Here is a 20898-nt window from a genome sequence, read left to right on the forward strand (position 1 = left end):
ATACTCAGCTTGCATTGAAGGCAATTCAGGGGTTCCTATCCAACCAGTCGCAGGCATCTCTCGGATTATCAAAAAATGTTACATTGCCTTGATGTTGAACTCGCAGTTTGCTGGGATAAAGCATGCTGTATTGCACATTCTTCTCACGCAGCCTCCTCTTAACATCATTAAATGATCGCCTTCTTCTCTGTGTTTCCGCCGAGAAGTCAGGGAAAAGCATTATTTTGGCATTCTCATATTTCAGCTCCTGAGCCCTTCTGGATGCTGACAATATCATGTCCCTGTCCCTGTAGTTCAGGAATTTCAATTGGAAGGGACGCGGATATTCACCTGGAGGCCTCCTGCCCATGGGTACTCTGTGGGCCCGTTCCACCACATACGTCGGGTCTCTCACCCAAATTTAGCAGTTTTTTTTAAAGAAGTCCTCAGCAAAGGTGGTGGACTGTGGGCCCTCTGCCCCCTCCGGCAGTCCCACCACGCGGACATTATTCCTCCTTTGTCTGTCTGTCCTCAGCATCATTAGCGCGGTCCTGTAATAGTCTCACCACCTCTTGTAATTCAGACAATTGATTGCCCTGTACATGAGTCTCATCCTCCACACTGGAGATCCTCTCCTCTGCCTCTGTCATCCTCCCCCTAATCTTGTCTAGATCATGCCTTATCAGAGTAAATTCTGTGGTGAGGTGATCTATGCTCACCATGACCGCGGCCTTGCTGGCAGTTATGGCCTCCAGGATCGGGCGAGTGATCGCCTCTTGAGCTGCATCTTGAGCCGGAGGGACAGGCTGAGGATCCACCGCACGGATGTCCTGTGCGCTCCCCTCGACATGTGCCATCTCCTTTGCTAGCCTCCGTGCACTTCTCGAGGAGGGAGGATTAGGCAAGATGGCGGCGGCTAGGCCCGCGTCTGAGCCTCGTGCAGAGAGGGTCTGGCGTTGGCACTTCGGGGTCTGGTTTCCGGATTTCGCCGCCCCCTTTCGCATGACCGGAGGTTCCCCCACCAGTATCAGGGCTGCTGTAGCAGAAAATCGGGCAACAAAGCTCCTAAAAATGGATGGTTAGATCGGATCACTGTGGAGCTCTCTCAGCACACGTCCTTCCTCGATCACATCCGGACACGCCCCCCCACAGTTTTTAAATTAAGATGCATTTTAATGCATAGTTTTATGGCTTTACCTGGAGTAGTTACAGTATCTTCAGGATAAATAGCATGTTGGTGATGGCACAGAACTCTTTATAGGAATGGAGCTTTGCTCAAAGATTTTTCTGCAGGCAATATACTGTACTGTATATGTATTTTTTGTTACATTTTGAGGAAGTAGAAAGTTATCAGGCACCCAGCTTTGTTGGCCCTTTACTGTGCAACATTGCACATTGAAAACAATGTATAAACCTGCAATCAGTAGACATATTTTAGGGACATGTTCAGCCATTCATGCCCCATATTCTCTTATTCTCATTCCAAAGAAAAGCACATCATCAAAGTTGAGCTCCAGGCTAAATAAATAACAGACATTTAAGTGCTTTGTGTATTTTATGAATCCTCAGGCCCTTTTCTGTATTGCTTTCAGATCTGTGCAGCAATACATAATGATACAACTCTTATACTTTGTCTCTGTGAAGGAATTTCCTGTACTACAGACCAGTCACTGCTGCACTCTCATTAAGCAGTGATGATATCACCAATAATAATAAAGTAATGTCTCGGTTTGCAAAAGCTTTGGGTGCACACTAGATGGATATATATTTGTGAATTCAGCATTATTACATTTAAATGTATTTTTAAATGCACATACCTGAATATGACCTGGTATCTGCCTCTTAGTCAATTAACTTGAAGCATACTTGTACAAGAGAATGCAGAGTGACAGATGAGCTCATCACTATTCTGCTTCTCCTGTGACTGCCCAGTCACTGGCTGCGGTGGGACTAGGTTGACCTGGGCTCAGAGGAAGTGGGTAAAATGATGGCCATTAGTCTGAGGACATCTAGTGGCAAATCTATGCATGGAAGCTCAATATTGCAAAAGCTGGTTTTGTTGTTTTCTGTATTCATTAACCAAAAAATAGCAGGCTATTTTATAGTCTGAGTTCTGATGTTAAAATTATATCCACTTGTACCTCCGTATCCCCTTAACTCATATCTTCCTACAAGCTGTGAACCTAACAGATTTTCGGGATGCTGCACTCCTAAAGCTGGAAGTCGATGGACCCTTTGCTGGGGACTTGATTGATCGAAGAAATGAAGAATATATTCTTGTACAAATTGTTCAGATGGATGATCCTGGTTCAAGGAGGCGTCGCCCTACACAGGTGGCAGTCGTCGTATAAATGCATATGAAAAATGTTTGTGTATTTAGGACTTCTTGACCTCAAATTTTACATTCTGAAATAAGGAGAAATACATTTTGGTTTCTAAGCAATAAACCTCTTAAGTGCACTGTTAAGGTATTGATCGCATAGGATGAATGTGATATTGTAATGTGATTATTTTGCTGAAGCATTCCAATGTCGGTATAATGTGTAAATTGAACTTGCCTCCAGAATCACAATTAATCAGCAGTTTTGGCATACTTGGTCAACTGTCCCTGATTTGCTGGGGCAGTTCCACTTTTAATTCAATTGCACTGCAATGCCTGTGTCACAGGTTTAGTTCTGGGGTCAAGGCTGTGGGACAGGGAGGGCAGAGTTCAGTTTTGTGAGCAGGTCAAACTTGATCTTTTGGAGGAGCCATCCATCAGAATACATTATTTCAACTGGTCTCTCGCCAAGCAGCTTTTAATGCCTTGGAGCTGCTTGGGCTAGCAAATCGGAGTCACCATGGCCTGGGTGAGTGTGGGAAATGAGAGTACATGTGTGTATATAGAAGAAATAACGCAAGCATTTAACTCTGCAAGAGGCACATTACTCTACTTTAGGGATGAGCCGATGTTTAAATCAAACGCAAGTCATATGCCTACAAACAATGATCAAATGAAGTTTTCCAACATTTTCACTCAAGAGAAGCTTATCGTTGGAACACAAAAATGGCTGTAGATGGATCAAAATTTGGCCAGTCCCTGCTGAATCAGCTGATTATTTTTTTTTTATCCATCTTTTGACCAGCTTTATATCTCACACTTCAAATATACAGATATAAGGCTTTAAGCCAGATACATCGGCAAACCTGCTGAAGTGGTTGAATTTCAGTTTACTCATGTCTGCTCAACAGAAGCCGGTGCTAACAATTGGCTTTTTTTGACTAGTCCTGCTGGAAAAACAGCATTCGATCAGTACAAGCAGGCATAGGCTGAAGTGATGATCAGTGTATTCAGAATACAATAGCACAACGTGAGAAAGATCCCTGCATCCAAATTGCTTGTATGGAAGCAGGTATCCATGAGTTTATTTTTCGTTCAACCTCCTGGTTGAACAAAAATTATAAAACGGTGTATACCCTTGATTTAGTCAAACAAGTGATTAGCAAAGAAAGATTTTTGTGGGACTTTTAAGGTGCAAGAAATACAAAGATTTAGAAAAAAATATACATTTAATAGATTAAAAATTCATTTTATATGAATACATAGAATACATTCAAAAATTGATCTTGATATATAAACCTAAGGTGCAAACTGATTAGGTCTCTATGTTTCCCCATTTCAATGGCTTCTTCAGGAGAACTTTGATATCAGGCACTGTAATATAAGATCACTATAATGAAAAAAAATATTTTTAGACAAATATAAACACATAGAGAATTTTTATGTAAACCAAATACAAATTACACTCTCCCAAATGTGGCAGAAGACATACAGCACACTACAATGGTTCCGGTTCAGACATGTGTATTCAGTAGATGGATGAACACCAAAATATGGATGGATAAAATTGGATCAACTGGTAGTACCATAGAGAGGGATATTGAAGTAGAAAGGAATGCCCATTATAGGTCCATCTAATCAAAGATATAATTAAATGGCATCTCCAAATAACAAACATGATCATATGGCTAGAACAATGCTAGAACTGCCTACTTCAGTGGGCCGACAAAAATCGACAGCTCCCAAATATTTCACCACCAACAAATGAGGGTGGGGGAAAAAGCCAGGGGGTGAAAAAAAATGTGGAAACAGGATCTCCCCGATGGAGCCACAATTCATGAAGAATCCTCCCTTTAAGATCAAACAAATGGCCAAAGTCAAGCCCAAAATCTTATTTACATTGAGTCAAAAAAGCAGACTAGCCATGATTGTAAATAGCCAGTTTACCTACCAAGACAGAAATTCGCCTACAGAGCTCACTTTTTCCCAAGTTGGACCAGACCGTAAAGATTACTGAAAGCACTCTTTTTATATCCCCCCTCCACCTTAATTTGGCGGCAAAACAAGGTGAGGACACAGTGTTGGGCCGTAGACGCCGTCGCACCAGAAATTACATCTGATGTCGAGACGCACCAGAAGTGACTTGGCGGCAGCCGACCGTGCTGGATGTGACTTTGGAAGGTAAACAAACTTGGATATACCGGAAGTCTACCCTCATTCGCACAACGCTGAGTAGATGGAAACCTGCCCCCAATGATCAAATTAACGCCAAAATGGTCACAATGGTGCAATGATGGAAATGTCCAAAGGGGCTCTTGTAGAAGGCCATCCCTCCACATAACCCTATCAGTGTATTTAAAGGGAAAGTGTTTGGGAGATAGGAATCCAGGAACAAACTAGGATGGGGCCATCTGGTGAAGCTCAGAATTTGAACACTCATGATGCCTTGGGTGTCCATATGGTACATGTAATCCCAATGAATATGAAAAAATGCAAATATTGCAAATTTGGATCTCCTCAAAGCAGAGCAGCTTAATTCTCCTGGAAGATCAAACAAATATTTATATTTCTACCTTTTTTAAATGGAATGGAAAACAAAGGTACATAACCTAGTCAAAACCAATATAGAGCTGTTATAGAAAGCTGTCAAATCGGGTTACAAAATATATAGGGAATACAAAAAAGCATCAAAAATAAAAAAAAGGGAAGAGACCTAATCAGTTTGCACCTTATGTTTATATATCAAGATCAATTTCTGTATGTATTCTATGTATTCATATAAAATGAATTTTTAATCTATTAAATGTTTTATATATTTTTCTAAATCTTTGTATTTCTTGCACCTTAAAAGTCCCACAAAAATCTTTCATTGCTATTGCGTATCTAGGGATGTGGTGCTATTTTGATTTTCAGTTTCCTAGCCAAAATCCTCTCTCCAAGTAAATAGGCACCCTCCTATGCCAGAAAGTAAACTGTTATTTTTGACAAAGCGTTTAAAACCAAAGCTATTTCTGTAGGGATCAACTTGGAAACAATACATTTTTTTTGATGTTCCTTATTATAGCAAATCCCCAATTCAGGTCCGCTGTAAGGTTTAAAATCCTAATTTGTAGGGGTTCAGATGTTCAATAAATATATCCCGTAATGAGTAAGTAGTGAGTAATTGAGAGTGACAATTTTATAATCTACAGGTTATGTAGAGTATTATAAAAATTTAATTTTGTAGTGCTAGCATACAAACCTAGAAATCTCACTAGTTTATAAGTGGCTTTATAACCTTTCAGCAGAGCTTTTAAAGATGGTAAATATCAGACATCAAATCTGAACAAAGCAAATCTCTCGGCCGTGTGTACTTGCTTCTATCTAGAGCACAGTGGCTTTTCAGTCTTTTGACCCATTTCTCCATCAGCATGAATCGCTTCTGATAAGTTTTCCTTGCACTAAGAGAGAAAAGGTTACAGGAGGGAGCTCCAGCCCACAGCCTGTGATTAACAGAATCCGCTCTGTTTCTGTGTGAAGGTGGACATGTCCCTTTCCTTAAATCAGCGCTCTGCTCACTGAGCTCTCCAGAGTGTAACTTCAGTTCTCTGCCTTGTTTTCTTAACACGAAGACTAGCTTTATAAGTTCTGGTCTTTGGATGTGGAGAAGAAAAGACTGCAAATACAAAGGTACAACTTATGTAGGAGAATTGTTTCATCTGTGTATTACCTGAGGCCAGTCTCTTCACTGGGTATATGTAAGAGTTTACATCCACTTTCAAAGAGTGCAAGATCTGCCCAAGGACTATCCCCTAGACAGAAAAGGCAAATAAAGACAGAATACAATTTAAATATTGGATGAAAAAGACTACTTGGCTACACCCAGACTTTGGTGGGCTTGCAAAGGTGAAGGTAACACCACTTTACTGTGGAATTCTTGAAAAGCAGAGTATTTTCCGATTCAGTGAGAATATACTTCTGCATAGTGCTGAAGAAAGTTTTCTTGCAATTTGGGATCCTCTGCTTTCTGAACATCCCACAAGAAGACCAAATGACACTACCGAAGGCCACACGAGATTGCTTGAAACTGGCATCCAAGGTAAATATTATTATTTTTTTAGGTTTCGTTTTTTTTTTACAATGCTTTTATTGACATTTTGGGGGTGGGTTCTAGCCATTAAGCAAACCTTGCATATTTTTTTTTCTTGCATTAACACATTAAAATGCGATGGAATCATCATATTGCAATAGATGAGGTGGTGACAGATTCCACTTTATTTTCCAGATAAACAAGATTTTGCAATACTAGTTACTCAGAGGACTTTACATTATGTGTTTTAAAATATCAAATAGTAGAAAATGCCTTTAAAAATGCATAAACTAATGCACATATGTGTTTTGGGGCTTTGCAGGTTATCTATAACTGGACTCTAGCTTTGAACTCAAGAAAAAATGAACACATTGTAAAGCAAAGGACATTTGAAATTCTAAATGGGTTAGTTTCAAATAAGGGACCAGGTGCCTTTTTTTTTTCTTTTTTTTTATATATATATATCTTTTTTTTGTTGTTGGTTTCAAAGTTTTATCTGATCATTATAATGCATTATTAATGTGGTTTGCCCATTGAACTTGGGAGCAATGTGCAGGAATAGTGGCTCTACCTTTTCCCTACATCCACAGAGTTCATTTGATGTGACCTTCTATTTTGAAGCAAATCTCTTGGCTGCCTGAAGTACATAAACTATATGTGTGATTTGACAATGAATTTAGATAAAACTGAACTGCAGGCAAATGCTTAAATACACAACAATGTAATACATTTATACAGGATATCCTTCCTTGGTTTGTAATTCTTGTTATTCTAGTAACTCTGCCATACAGCATTACTGTGACCTCCCTGCAGACTGCTCTAGCTGCATGGGAATGCGAAAGGATGGTGCGGTTACACACGGAGTCAATGCCCTGACTTATTTATTTTTATACTTTAGCAGGCTGCCACTTAGGGTGACCATGTGTCCCGGACTGCCCTTTTGCAGGTCTGTCCCGGGCATCTTCATTGCAGGACAATACAGTGTCTCGGAATGAAACTGACACAGCAACCCCCCAAGCCAAACTAATGCCCCCAAAAAAGTCCGCCACATCACTGCTTTACTCACTGACGGTACTTGTCCTGGCCGGGAAATCCTAGAGAAGCACAAACCCGCCCCCTGCTAATGATTGGAGAAATCCCACCTTGTGTCCAATCACTGTGCTGTGATTCGTTACAGCACAAGCTGATTTTTGGAAAGGGGGGTGTCCCTGAATGGTAGTTTGAAAATGTGGTCACCCTACTGCCACTACTAGTCTGGTTACACTGTTCAGTGCAGTTTCTTTTAAAGGGACCATTTACCTGAAACTGACTCTACTTGTTTTAAAGTGAAGGTAAATTGGGTATCTGGCACTCCAGGTGGCAATGCCCTTTGTTTGTAATCATGTACATTTGATTAGTCAGTCTTTAGGTAAAAACAAAATTAAACCAGGGTAAGGGGGTGATTTAAAAAAAGCAACCATCCTCGGAGTGTGTCCAGCAACTCTGCAAAATATATAAAAGAAACAGGGGGGGCACCTCTCTAAGTGTAGTATTAAAACAGTAATGTTGCATAAGGTTAAAAACACTTACATGATATAAGTAGGAGTCACGCTCTTTGTAAGTATTTAGTCCTGGCAGTTTTACTGCGTCCCACAGGCTCCTTGTGCGACCAGTAGAACTGCCAGGACTACATACTTATGATATATGTTACTGTTTTAATACTACTAGAGAGGCGTCTCCCTCCACTTTTTTCTTCTACTTGTTTTAAAGGGGTTGTAAAGGTTTGTTTTTTAATTTTCAAAATAGGTTCCTTTAGGCTAGTGCATTGTTGGTTCACTTACCTTTTTCCTTCGATTTCCCTTTTCAAATGTTTTTTTTCTTTGTCTGAATTTCTCACTTCCTGTTTCTCCTCGGTAAGCTTGCCCCCATCATCCGAGCTGTTCTGGCTGGGGGTTAGTCGGCGTGCTCGCCCCCTCGCTTCTCTCATGCACATTGCTGGATCAAGATTGGGCTTTTTTTTTACTTTGATTCAGAGAATGCGTTAAACTTATAAAAGAAATCCGCCTTTAGAATCACTTTTAAATTCCCTGCTGATATTTCATAGACTTTTAGTTGATATTTAGGAGGCTTCATCAGACAAGTTTTATCTTGTTGTTTACTACCATCATTTAAAATCTTGCACTAGTCTCCTTTTTATCAATTGTTCCTGAACTTGCTAAGAACTTGGAGGTGATTTAGTGTTCAAACATACAGGAAATGCTTATGTTCCTCTTGCAGTAATGGCTCTATCTGTAATTTTTTTTTTGGTTTATTTGAATATCAAATTTTAATTTCTTTTTTAAGCACTGAATAAAAGCGTGTTTTATATTCACTCTAGTGACTCGATCTCGATAAATATTCAAGCCTTTCTACAGGAGACTCCGCTCGTTCCACTATCTTTATCTCATCAATACCTCAGTGCGAGCATAGAGACCCAAGTAACTATTGCAGCCGTTATCTTAGCAGGAGTTTATGCACTAATTATATTTGAGGTAAGCCACCCTGATTATTTAATCTACTCCACAATAAACACTTTTACAATCAATATACAGATTGGTGTATACATTTTATAGTGAGGAACTGTATTCACCTTGCCTGCTAATGAGTGCACACAATACATATAACATATTTGTTTCCTTAGTAACCCACAATGCTGCTGTATTAGTTCCCTATTTTACTTGTTTGCATTATCTATCGCAAACCATTTCCATTTGACAGCTAAGCCTGCACTGGAGTTTTGGAACTCGCTTGAAAGCTGGCTTGTCTGTGTTTATTAAAGGCTGATGTAAAACGTACACTTTAATATAATTAGCCAATGTATGTTTGAGAAAAAAATTAAAAATCTGCAGTAAATCTCTGTAATATACACTTTCCCACATGTTATCCCTTTTAAAATGCTGTGAGTGCAGAAAAATATCTGGTGATCCTGCCCCAAATTTACTGAGCTCCTAAAATACTGTTTGACAGCACAGGAAATCAGCCCTGCTTGAGTTCTTCCTGCTGGACTATAGAACACCTAACATTCTTGTTTCCATAACATATAAGGACGGTATTCCTAGTCAAGCAGGGAAGAACTCTGGCAGGATTGATGACATTGGTTTGGATTTAAAGGATAAGTTCACCTTTTGTAACCTGTTACACCCGTAATTATGGTCTAACATGTTACTGTTGCACATCCCTCCAACCCATTCATCTGTTCTCTCCGCACCCGCTGTCACAATGCATCATTCATTCACAGAGTTCTGTGAATAGGCGAACTACAATGACCCACAACCTTTCTGGCTGTTGACTGGAGTTCTCAATGAACTACAAGGGTGCTGTTGTCACTCTAGGTGGTTGATTGATGCTTCCTATTGTGTAACTGCCTGCCTGTATGAGGTACAAGCATGCATATACACTGACAGTCTGCAGGAGCCTAAGCTTGCATACATGATCTCTGCAAACGCCTAGTAAATAATAAATGCACTTTTTTTTTCATGCGAAAATGTAGCAATTTTTTTTACCAGGTGAACTTATCCTTTAAGTGCAGCAGAGGCTCTTAGGCACAATTCCTAACTAAAAGTTAGGATTACACTGGATTTCTGGTAGGACTAAAATTGAATGTTCTGAGTTGGCAGAATTGCAGAATTTTCATTGACAAAACATAGGGAAAAATGCACGCGTGTGTGTGTTCCTTCCCCTGCCCCCCCCCCCCCCCCCCCCCCACATGTATGCCTTAATTGTATGGAGGCAAGTTGTATTTGTATTAAACTATCCCATATCCATACAGTGCCATATTTTACAAATTGATGGATCCAGAAACAATAATGCAAAGTCTTTTGTAATGCATTTTTTTAATATATTTTTTTCTTAGATTGTGCACAGAACACTAGCAGCAATGTTGGGCTCTTTGGCAGCACTGGCAGCTTTGGCAGCTGTGGGTGATGTAAGTTAACACTAAATATTAAGATCTGCAAACTTTGTTTAGCAAAATACTGAAGCATGGCATCTAGGGAGAATAGAGTACACTCTAGCTTCCACACATTACTAGCAGATATTGTATGGATGGAACTGTAAAATCTACTACAACCTAGTAAGTAGGATAAATGACCACCTAAAAATCCAAGTTGCCCTTGATTTGTGTATTCTTGATCTGGCGAAATTCTTGATTAACCATCTGTAACATCAAAATATACAGATAGTGAAAACATGTGGACATTTAAACTCCCTTCTAGATCTAAAGAGGTGTGCATTTTTGTAGAAAGTCTCAATATAACAAACATGTTATACTTGCCTGCTCTGTGCAATCTCTGTCTGAGCCAAAGGTTTCCCCTGCTGCCAAAAGCCAGTCAGGAGTGAGAGTCCCCAGAGAGCCAACGCTCTCATGGACATCGCTTGATCAAGAGGGGCTCAGGTAAGTATTGGGGGGGGGGGGGGGGCGCTGCACACAGGTTTTTTACCTTTGCGCATCTTCCTAAGGTGGCACACTGAGAAGAGGATTAGCCAGGAGCGCCTGCAGGGGACCATAGAGGATTGGGACTGCTCTGTGCAAAACCATTGCACAGAGCAGGCAAGTATAACATGTTTATTTTAAAAACAAATACCCTTTTTTGTAAACGGTCTCCAATGTTAAAAACACTTTTCTCTTTTGGTTTGTGAAACTGTACTTGAAGCTAACCGTTCAAAAATAATGGATATTCATTTCAATATTTCTGGTCTCGCTTGTTAAAATATGCCACACATTAGATTGGGCCATATTCTCAAGTAACAATAAGAAATGCAACCTTATTTTATAAAAATTTGCTGTGATAAAGCCAGATTGCAACCTGTTTAATAATTGTTAAACAACGTAAAATCTTCAGAGTCTGGTGTCAGGCTTCAGGGAGAACCAGTAATAGTGTGTGTGCAGGGCTGCTGATAAGGCAGTACAGATGGCCTGCCTATATAGTGCCTGTGCCCCATCCATCCAAAAGGAGGGTCGGCTGTACTGTCGTATCATGGACAATGATTTTCTTGATGCTGCTGCAGGCCTGTTTTTCATGTTTCCCCCATTCCCAGCGGCTGCCGGATGGTCCAAATCATGCTACCTGGGCCCCATCTGGTCATTCACAGGGGCCCAGGAAGCTGTGTCATGGAGGGATTTTTTTTCTAATTCGGAGTGCAGAGGGATTAACACCACCCCGCTTGCATTTGCTAATAATGACAAGAAATTTCCAGCCCTGGCAGAGTGATATCGGTTACAGCAGCTTCTTCACTGTCTGCCTCCTTCAGCAACGCAGGCACCTCAGTCAGTTTGGCTGTACTTGTTCTATGGCCCCGTGGTTTCTATCAATGGCCTTGTGTGTGTGTGTGTGTGTGTGTGTGTGTGTGTGTGTGTGTAAAAATCTCACTGCAGTGGTGCAACACATTTCCTGTTGTGTCACTGCTACAATTGTGCAATACGCAGGGAGCATGCAAATTGCACAGCTATACAGCCTATAACTCAGCGAGGGGTTGTTGGACCACCGAAGAGAGACTGCTGATTACACACAGATAGCAGCGGTCCTCCTGATAGCCCTGACCATTAGATCTGAATATTTTATACTGCTGTTGGAGGTGAAGTTATTTGCAAATAGCAGTGAGACCTCAATATATTTTTTCATGCACCCTTTAGTCATCTCTGAAATTTAACACAAAACTTAAATTGGGCTTTAAATTTTTTTTAATAGACTAAGCCTTTATGAACTAGTGGTATACAGACAAAAGTTTGCTGACCACTGGAACTTGTTAACATCTAATTCAAAGTCAATTGATTTGTTTTCTCACGGGAAGAATTTTTTAGCTAAGCAATGTTTATATTCAGAAGGGACTGTTACTCTTTTACAACTTCTGTTTAAATACCGATACTTGTCCAATGGAGCCTACAGAGCTGAAAATATACAGCTTTTTATACAATATATGCATATTGTATAAAAAGACATGAAATAAGCAAAATTTCTCTTTTTAAAGCTGAACTTTAGAACACATTAATTTTTTTTTGATAATGAGCCTGTATGGCATGTACAGTTGAATTTTTTTTTTCACTACATTTATACAGATTGGTACCTTTTTTTGGGACCATTTGTGTAAGCCTTATTAGGCAGACATAATAAAAGTACCAGATGTTCTACAACACACAAGAAAATTACAATTATTAGGTAGCACTTTGTTTTTTTTTTCTTTTTGTTAGAAAATCCCTTAATGGGATTTAAGAATGACACCAAAGAAAATCTTTAATTAAAAGCCATTTTTTTTTAGGAGCCAATATTAGAATTATGGAGCCTTTTAAATGTGCTAAAAATATTTTTGTTTGGTTGAACAAATACTGCTGTGTCACAGTTCATCAGTTTAGATGTGATCTAGCATTAAAAAAAATATTATGCTAATAATAATTTGCCCTTTTTCTATGGTTAAGCAACGGTGAGATCGGCATTAAAGTAAACCCATTAATTTGTCTGACGAGGACAGAAGCACAGGTTCACATTAAAGAATATTTGCTTCTAAATATGTCTGATATAATAAATTTTTCTAGCCGCTGCTAGTTCAGGAGGTCTGGATGGATAGAGAGAATGCCAAAAAAGAGACATTAGAGGTCTGTTTGGACCACCGGTTGTCTCTCCAAAGCCCCACCCCCCAAAAAATAGATTTTTTTTTTGTAAATAAATAATAAAAAAAATAGTACCCATATAACAAAAAAATAAGTTGTATTTATTTTTATTTTTTTACATAAAATAAAAAACATAGTAATATCCCTTGTTTTTGGTATGATTGGCTGGTTGTGGGTGTCGACAGGAAGGGGTTTGACAAAACTAAATGGAGGGGCACACCCAATTTCAGTATTGTCTAGGGCAGCACGAAACAAAAATACACCACTGTGTGTGTGTATATAAAAAATTATAATGCATATAGTTTTCGCCCATAGAATACTTATGTCTGAAGCCAGTCTTTCAATTTATTGTAGCATTTTATGCCTTGTTTAACTGATTTTGTCCAAACTGTGCTACATAAATACACCCATTTTTTTGTTATTTAAAGAATAGGAGTAAAAAAAGTAAGCAGCTGGGGAGGTGGAGGTAAAGGAGTTTACCTTTGTGGCTAGGGATTAATAAAACCAACCCTTACGGACCCCTGTTAAAGGCACCATGGAGGAAATTGTCCTCAAAGTTCCAGGAGATAAAAAGTGTTAATTCTCTCAGCCGCTCAGCTCACTCTGCCCTCTCCCCAGCAGTGGCCCATTGATTTGGCAGACTTCTAAACACAGTGCAGGTGCTCTGTAAATGGGAGCTTCAATGCTTCTGTGTAATTTGAGGATACATGTATCCACAGTACCTGCAGCTATACAGTAAGGACTTGTTTTCAAGAAATATTGTGTTTAGTATGCAATACATACTAGCACATTATGATACTTGACTGTCAAAGAAAGACCTCAAACACGGTCAGTGTGTGAGCGCTTCCATCTCCACTCAGTCTTCCTTCCAGGTTCGCTCTGTTCGGCCCCTTGAATAGTGCACAGGAGTCAGTACAATCATGCCTGGCTCAGTGTACATTCCTGCTAACAAGTAATTTATAGTAGAAAAGACTCATTTTGCATGTGCCAATGCTGGCAAGTGTAGATGTTTTAGTTTACAAACACAGACATAATCGGGTTTGTCTGGAAGCAGATGTCAAATACCAAAATAGGAACATTGACGAAACCAAGCCAGGTTACATGCATTAAGAACAGATTGTATAGCTACACATAAGTCACTAAAGGATTCTTCAGTAATGCCTCATACACACGACCAGTTTTCGCGTCGAGAAAACTGCCATGAGCTTTTGGCCTGTAAAACTGTCTGCATGCTCCATGGCAGTTTTCCCAACAGGAAAACCGCCGGAAAAAATAACATGTTTTCTTTTTTCCTGCCACGATTCCTGACGGTTTTTACGCCAGCAGTTTTTCTATGGGGAAAGCCTGCAGTGGAGCATACACACGTTCGGGTTTGCCAACCAAAGCTCTCATGGCTGTTTTCCTGCCAGAAAAACTGGCCGTGTGTAGGGGGAAAAGCTACCGAGCAGGTTCCCCTTGGTTTTCCCGGCTGACTTTTTACCGCCGGGAAAACCGATCGCGTGTACAAGGCATAAGAGCGTGGTTAAGGAATGGGCAAATGTTTACTGGATATAATGGATTTATAATGCATCTATTAACTGAATGAATGTTTTTCCTGAAATTTACAAATCTGTACTAGATGATATTCATTTTATACTACAACAGGGTTGTTTTTAAATAAAAAAAGCCTAATAACTGAAAAGCAGTTGAGTGAAAAATGCACAAAAGAAGAAATTAGTCTCCAAATGACCATGAACAAGCTACAGTGGAATTATTCATATAAATGATAATTACCATTTATTAATGCATATTTGAATTGTTGATTATTAAATGGCGTGAATCTTTTGTGCAGCTAATCATTATATGGGTAATTAACAGCCATACTTAACACATTGCTTTGTATTTTGATTGCAGAGACCCAGTTTGGTGAAAGTGGTGGAGTGGATTGATTATGAGACGCTGGCGCTTTTGTTTGGAATGGTAATTGCACACCTCCATTTTTTTTAAATCGGATGGGTTAAGTAGTCTGTATTTAATGAAGCAGAAACCTCCTCCAACAATACAGTGCTGCCTAGATACCAATAAACTAGGAAAGTTTTATGCCATTGTATTGCTTTTAACTTAATGGGATGTTCTTAAAGTGTATGCAGGCTAGACCACCTTGCAGAAAGACCTTTTACATGGAAACCATTTTTTTGTCCAAAGATAAGATTTGGGATTTAAAACAAAATCCCATCTGCTAAATCCAGCTTCCCTGTACTATACCCTGGAACTCCATTCCTACTGGTTTTTAAGTTTGGCAATATAGTAATGCGCAGAATGGGAAACAAAATGTTTTTGATCTGTTTAAATAATGTTGTTAAATTTATTTTCATTTCTGGAATTCGTTTGTTTTCTAAATGATTCAAATTGGCAATTTGAATGTTTTCTGTTTGAATTTTGGAAGACAGTTCTATTCTTTCTATTCTATTTTATTTTATATTCTATTTTGTTCTGTTTTACACTATTCTTTTCTATTCTATTCATTTATATTTATTTTCTATTCTATTCCCTTATTTTCTATTCGATTTTTTTTTCTATTTAATTTTCTATTCTGTTATACTTTTTTCCTTTATTTTCGATTTTGGTTATATTTTTATTTTCTGTTCTGTTTTACTCAGTGACAGATTGACGTCGGCAAAGTGGTTTCAATATCCTGAGTGGATGTCATATGACGTCCTCAGGTTATTGAGCCGCTGCACGCCCCCGGGGGCTATCGTTGTTGCAGGGTGACAGACTGACACCCCGCAACACCGATCTAGGTAAATAGTCTCACAGAGACTCTTTACCACATGATAAGCCGTGTCCAATCACGGCTGATCACGATGTAAACAGGAAAAGCCGGTAATCGGCTTTTCCTCACTCGCGTCTGTCGGACGCGAGTAGAGGAGAGCCGATCGGCTGCTCCTCTGACAGGGGGGGGTTTGTGCTGATCGATTATCAGCACAGCCCCCCGAGGATGCCCACTGGACCACCAGGGATGACCACTGTAAAACACTGTAAAACATCCGTGCCGCCTATCAGTGCCCATCCGTGCCGCCTATCAGTGCCCATCCTATCCTTGCCCATCCATGCCGCCTATCCGTGCCACCTATCGGTGCCCATCCGTGCCGCCTATCAGTGCCCATCCGTGCCGCCTATCAGTGCCCATCCTATCCTTGCCCATCCATGCCGCCTATCCGTGCCACCTCATTGGTGCCCATCAGTGCCGCCTTATCAATGCCCGTCAGTGCAGTACCATCAGTGAAGGAGAAAACGTACTTATTTACAATGGTTTTTTTTCTTCAAAAATAGATTTTTATTGAAGTTTATCATAAACAAGATAAATATAGACATACATTGTATAGCATTGTCATACATTAAGAGACGGTAACAAACGTCTCAGGATTGTGTGCTTAAACACAAACAGGTTAAAAAAACTGATAACAGGAAGTTTTCAAAATTTCACATTACATATAGGTCGATATAGTAAGTGGACACGATCCACCCCCAGGAACCCCTAATGGGACCACTTTTGTTACCTGGAGGCAGGTTATGGTCGCTCAGAGTGAAACCTACATAACATCAAGTTAAGGCAATCGGGGTCTAACTTGTCAATACATCACAAAGAGAAAAAACATTCATTCTAAAAAAGTTATAGATATTAATCATAAAAATTTTGCTGCTCCAGACCACCTTTCCCATTGTGACCAAATGGCCTTACCCTTATTCAAATTGCCAGCGCTGGATGCTAGTCAACTCATATCCGTAATGGAGGTTTACCAAGTCTAAAGTATTTTCGACGGTGGGGGGACTATCAGTCTTCCACAATCTGGTTATGCTAAGCCTAGCTGCTAAAAGGACATGTATAACCACATGTCTGAAAACATGAGGTAACGATTCTATAGTGATGTTCAGGATCGCCAATTCAGGCCTAGGGGGCAAGTATTGATTAGTTATATCTGAAAGGATTTTCAAAATGGTTTTCCAGTAGGTTTGTATTTTGGTACATTTCCACATTATATGGAATAAGTCTCCTCTATCTGAGTTACATCTCCAGCATGTATCGCTTACTTTTGAGCTGAACGACGCGAGCTTGGATGGCGTGAGATACCATCGCAAGGATAATTTTTGGGTGAGTTCCCATAGTGCGGAGCATTTAGTAGCCTTATATATAGACTGTATAGCTTTTTGCCATTGGTGGTCCGTGAAGGTTTGGCTTAGATCATTTTCCCAGTGAGTGTGGGGGGATGTCTTAGTAAAGAAAAGTTTATTCTGTAACATGTTATAAAAAAAGATATACCTTTAGTTTTATGGCATGTGTCGGTCAGGTAATCCCAGGCTTTAGGTAGTACTGTGTAAAGAGGTATCTGAAGTTTACCAAGGCAATGTTTGATTTTAATGTAGGTAGAAGAGTCGGTTGCAGGTAGGTTAAATTCTATTTGGAGAAGATGATAGGGCTTAACCTGTAAGTCTCGGAATAAATCATGAATGGACAGTATACCCAGCCTTGACCAATGGGACAAGGAGAGGTCGGGTGACAGGTGATGAAGAACTTCGATTGGGATTGGTATTTGTGGGATGCTAGAGTGGATTTTGTTGTCAGTTATCAGGGTATTCCATGCTTTAGCTGAGGCCAACATGGTGGGAGATAAAGTTGTGGATAGTTTGGATCTGAAGGGGGTGCTGAGCACCCACCACTTTAAATTTGGGCGAATAAGTGACACATTTTCTATATTGCTCCATAATTTAGTAGGGTGAGGATGGAACCATTCAGTAAGTTGGTCTAGAATTGTGGCAGTATAGTAGTCCACAAAAATCAATAGTGCCTGCTCCGCCTGCTGATTTATGTTTTAGAAGTTTTGAGTGAGCGCATCTGGGTTTAGTCCCCTTCCATATACACTTGTTGAGTAACGTTTGGAGAGATTTAAAAAAATATTTGGGAATGGGAATAGGGAGAGTTCTGAAAAAATACAAAATTTGTGGTAAATGCTGCCAGTCTACCGGACCATGACAATTCCTGTTTGGGAATGTTTTGGGAGTCAGAATGTAATTTAGTAAGGAGAGGTTTGTAGTTTGCCACGAAGAGCTGTTTGACTGATCTAGTAAGTTGGATCCCAAGGTACGAGATATTTTTTTCTGGCCATGTGAACGGGTATTGGGTCTGTAATAGAATTTTTGTAGTGGCGTCGAGTTTGAGATCAAGAATATGCGATTTGGATGTGTTTAGTTTATAGTATGAAACTCTGCTGAACCAATTTAGTAGTTTATGGGCCTCTGCCAATGAAGCGGTAGGGTTTGAAAGGATTAATATAACATCATCCGCAAAGAGACTGATTTTGTGTGAGATGTGGCCTATAGTCAATCCGGTAATTAGGGGATTTGAACACACATGTTCAGCAAGAGGTTCCATTAATAGGTTGAATATTAATGGTGATAAGGGACATCCCTGACGCGTGCCATTTGTTATATTAAACGGTTGGGATAGCATATCCGCTGAATGTAGCCTTTAAACCCAAATTTAATTAGAACTTTCTGTAGATATGACCAGTGTACTTTGTCGAGCACCTTCTCTGCGTCCAATGATAGCAGCAGAGAAGGCGTTCCACTCGTCTCTGCATGGTGTATTAAGTTGACCATTCGTCTCGTGGCGTCTGGCGCTTGCCGCCCTTTGGTGAAGCCGGCTTGGTCTAAATGAATGAGATTAGGCATAATTTCCAGTAAGCGTCTAGCAATGGTCTTGGCATATATTTTAACATCTAAATTTAGAAGAGATATAGGATGAAAATTTTGTGGGGAGGTTGGTTCTTTACCCGGTTTCGGAAGTGTAACAACAATAGCATTCAAAGATTCTCTAGCAAACATGGAAGAGGAGGCAGCGGTGTTGCAAAAATGTGTCAGATGCGGGAGTAGGTGGTCGGAGTATTGTCTATAATATTCCCCTGTGAAACCGTCTGGTCCTGGGGCCTTACCTAATGGTAAGGAGCATATAATCGCGAGTATTTCTTGGTCAGTAAATGGTGCATTTAAAAAGTCTAATTGTTTTTCCGACAATGTAGGGAGTGTAACACATTGTAGGAATGTGTCTGTCAGTGTGTGAGGGTTGTGGTATGGACGGGTCTTGGTTGAGGTTGTAGAGGTCACTATAATAGTCACTAAACGCGTTGGCTATGTCTTGAGGGTTAGTTAATTTCTGTTTAGTATGGGGATGTACAAGTAAGCAATCTTTGTTTTAGTCTGTCTACCTTTCAGTCGTTGTGCTAATCTCTTTCCTGCCTTGTTGGATGTAGAGTAGAAGGAGGCTTTGAGCTTGCGTTGCATTCGCTCAAAGGAGTTGAGAAGTAAAGTCCTCAACTCCTGTCTCAGCGACAGGTGTCGGGTTCGGTGTTTGTTTATGGATGGTTTCAATATTGGCTATCTGTGAAGTCAAATCGTCAATACGTTGCGTTCTCTTCTTTTTGCATAAGTGACTCAGTTTCATAACAATCCCTCTAATAACAGCTTTGTGTGCGTTCCACACTATGACTGGATCCCCCATTGAACCATTGTTGAGATCAAAATATTCCTTAATGTGCTTGGCAATTTCTTGCGAGTGAGTTGGATGTTGCAATATGAAATTGTTGGCCCACCACAGAAAGGTATTTCGTTGGCGTTCAGTGTCATGAATGGAGATTGTGATAGGAGCGTGGTCTGACCATGTCATAGTGTGGATTACAGATGCGCTTATTTTTTGTAACAACCACTTGTCAGTAAGGAACATGTCAATTCTCGAGTAAGACTTGTGGTGGGGAGAAAAGTATGTGTAGTCTTTTTCAGAGCCATGGTGGCATCTCCAGACATCGAATAAGTCTTGTGATAGAAGAAAGTTTTTCAAGGGAGACTCCCTCCTTTTCGCTGCTGAAGTAGTGTCCATATGTATGTCAACAGACAAGTTAAAATCGCCACATATAAGAATGTGACCCTGTTTCACTGTTTGAGCTTTGTGAAGTGTTTTCCGAATAAATGACATTTGTTGTGTGTTGGGAGCATATAAATTAATTAAAGTATATTTAACATTGTTAAGGGTGCAGAGTAGAATCAAGTACCTGCCTTGAGGATCAGATATCATCCGTTGCAAAGAGAAATCTATATTTTTCCTTATGGCAACCATAACACCACGTTTTTTTGATGAGTAAGTGGCATGGTAGATATGAGGAAAGTTGGCATTCGAACAAAGGGTTGTTGATGTGGCCACTAAGTGGGTTTCTTGAATACAGAGTATGTCGCTATTGAGACTTGTGGCCGTGTGCCATAAGGAGTGCCTTTTAGCCGGATGGTTTAAGCCTTTGGCATTCAGTGATAAGATTGTGAAAGGCATTGTCGGTTTCCGGTTGATATGAAACACTTACGTTTTGGAGTAGGTAAACGCGTGGCGGTAGAAGCGAATTGTATCCAAAATTGTGGAACTATTAGGTAGGTGACTGTGATGATCTATATGAGGACCTGGAGCTGCGAAAAAATTCAACAAATCAGAACAATTATACGAACAGTAATAAAGGTAAAACGTCCCTGTTGGGAGCGGGTCGAACACCCGAGGGAGAGCTGCGGCGTAAACAAACAAAACAAGGCTGATAACAGCAATGCCGCTTCAGGGGGAAGAATAGTTAGTAACCGAAGAAGAGTAGACACTGAGCAAAAAGCAATGGACAGCATATAGTGAGGGAAAAAATATACATTTAGCTGCAATGTGCCCGACAATCAGACATTAGGCCTGGATTGGTTTCCTTTGGAACCTTGATAGCGTCGAGGTGCAGGAGACTTGCGTTGTGGTAATGGTGGGAATCTATCCAAAGGGGGTTCCAAGATGATACCCCATTCATGTAAGAGGTGCATACCCTTCCGAAGGTCTCCTATGGTATGAGTATATCCATT

At 40.1% G+C, this 20898-nt stretch overlaps 1 protein-coding gene across 3 annotated transcripts in view; it reads left to right on the top strand.

Annotated features, from left to right (window-relative positions):
- Window positions 1-20898, top strand: part of OCA2 (OCA2 melanosomal transmembrane protein) — a 424742-nt gene that overhangs the window by 214946 nt on the left and 188898 nt on the right. For all 3 annotated transcript variants that reach the window (XM_040336315.1, XM_040336313.1, XM_040336314.1), the window contains exons 7-11: window positions 2155-2312; window positions 6691-6773; window positions 8725-8878; window positions 10240-10311; window positions 14884-14949. In XM_040336315.1, coding sequence (XP_040192249.1) covers window positions 2155-2312; window positions 6691-6773; window positions 8725-8878; window positions 10240-10311; window positions 14884-14949 — 533 coding nt within the window. The remainder of the gene's footprint in view (window positions 1-2154; window positions 2313-6690; window positions 6774-8724; window positions 8879-10239; window positions 10312-14883; window positions 14950-20898) is intronic.

Source organism: Rana temporaria, chromosome 2, assembly GCF_905171775.1.
Source record: "Rana temporaria chromosome 2, aRanTem1.1, whole genome shotgun sequence".
In the NCBI taxonomy this organism is placed as follows: Eukaryota; Metazoa; Chordata; class Amphibia; order Anura; family Ranidae; genus Rana; species Rana temporaria.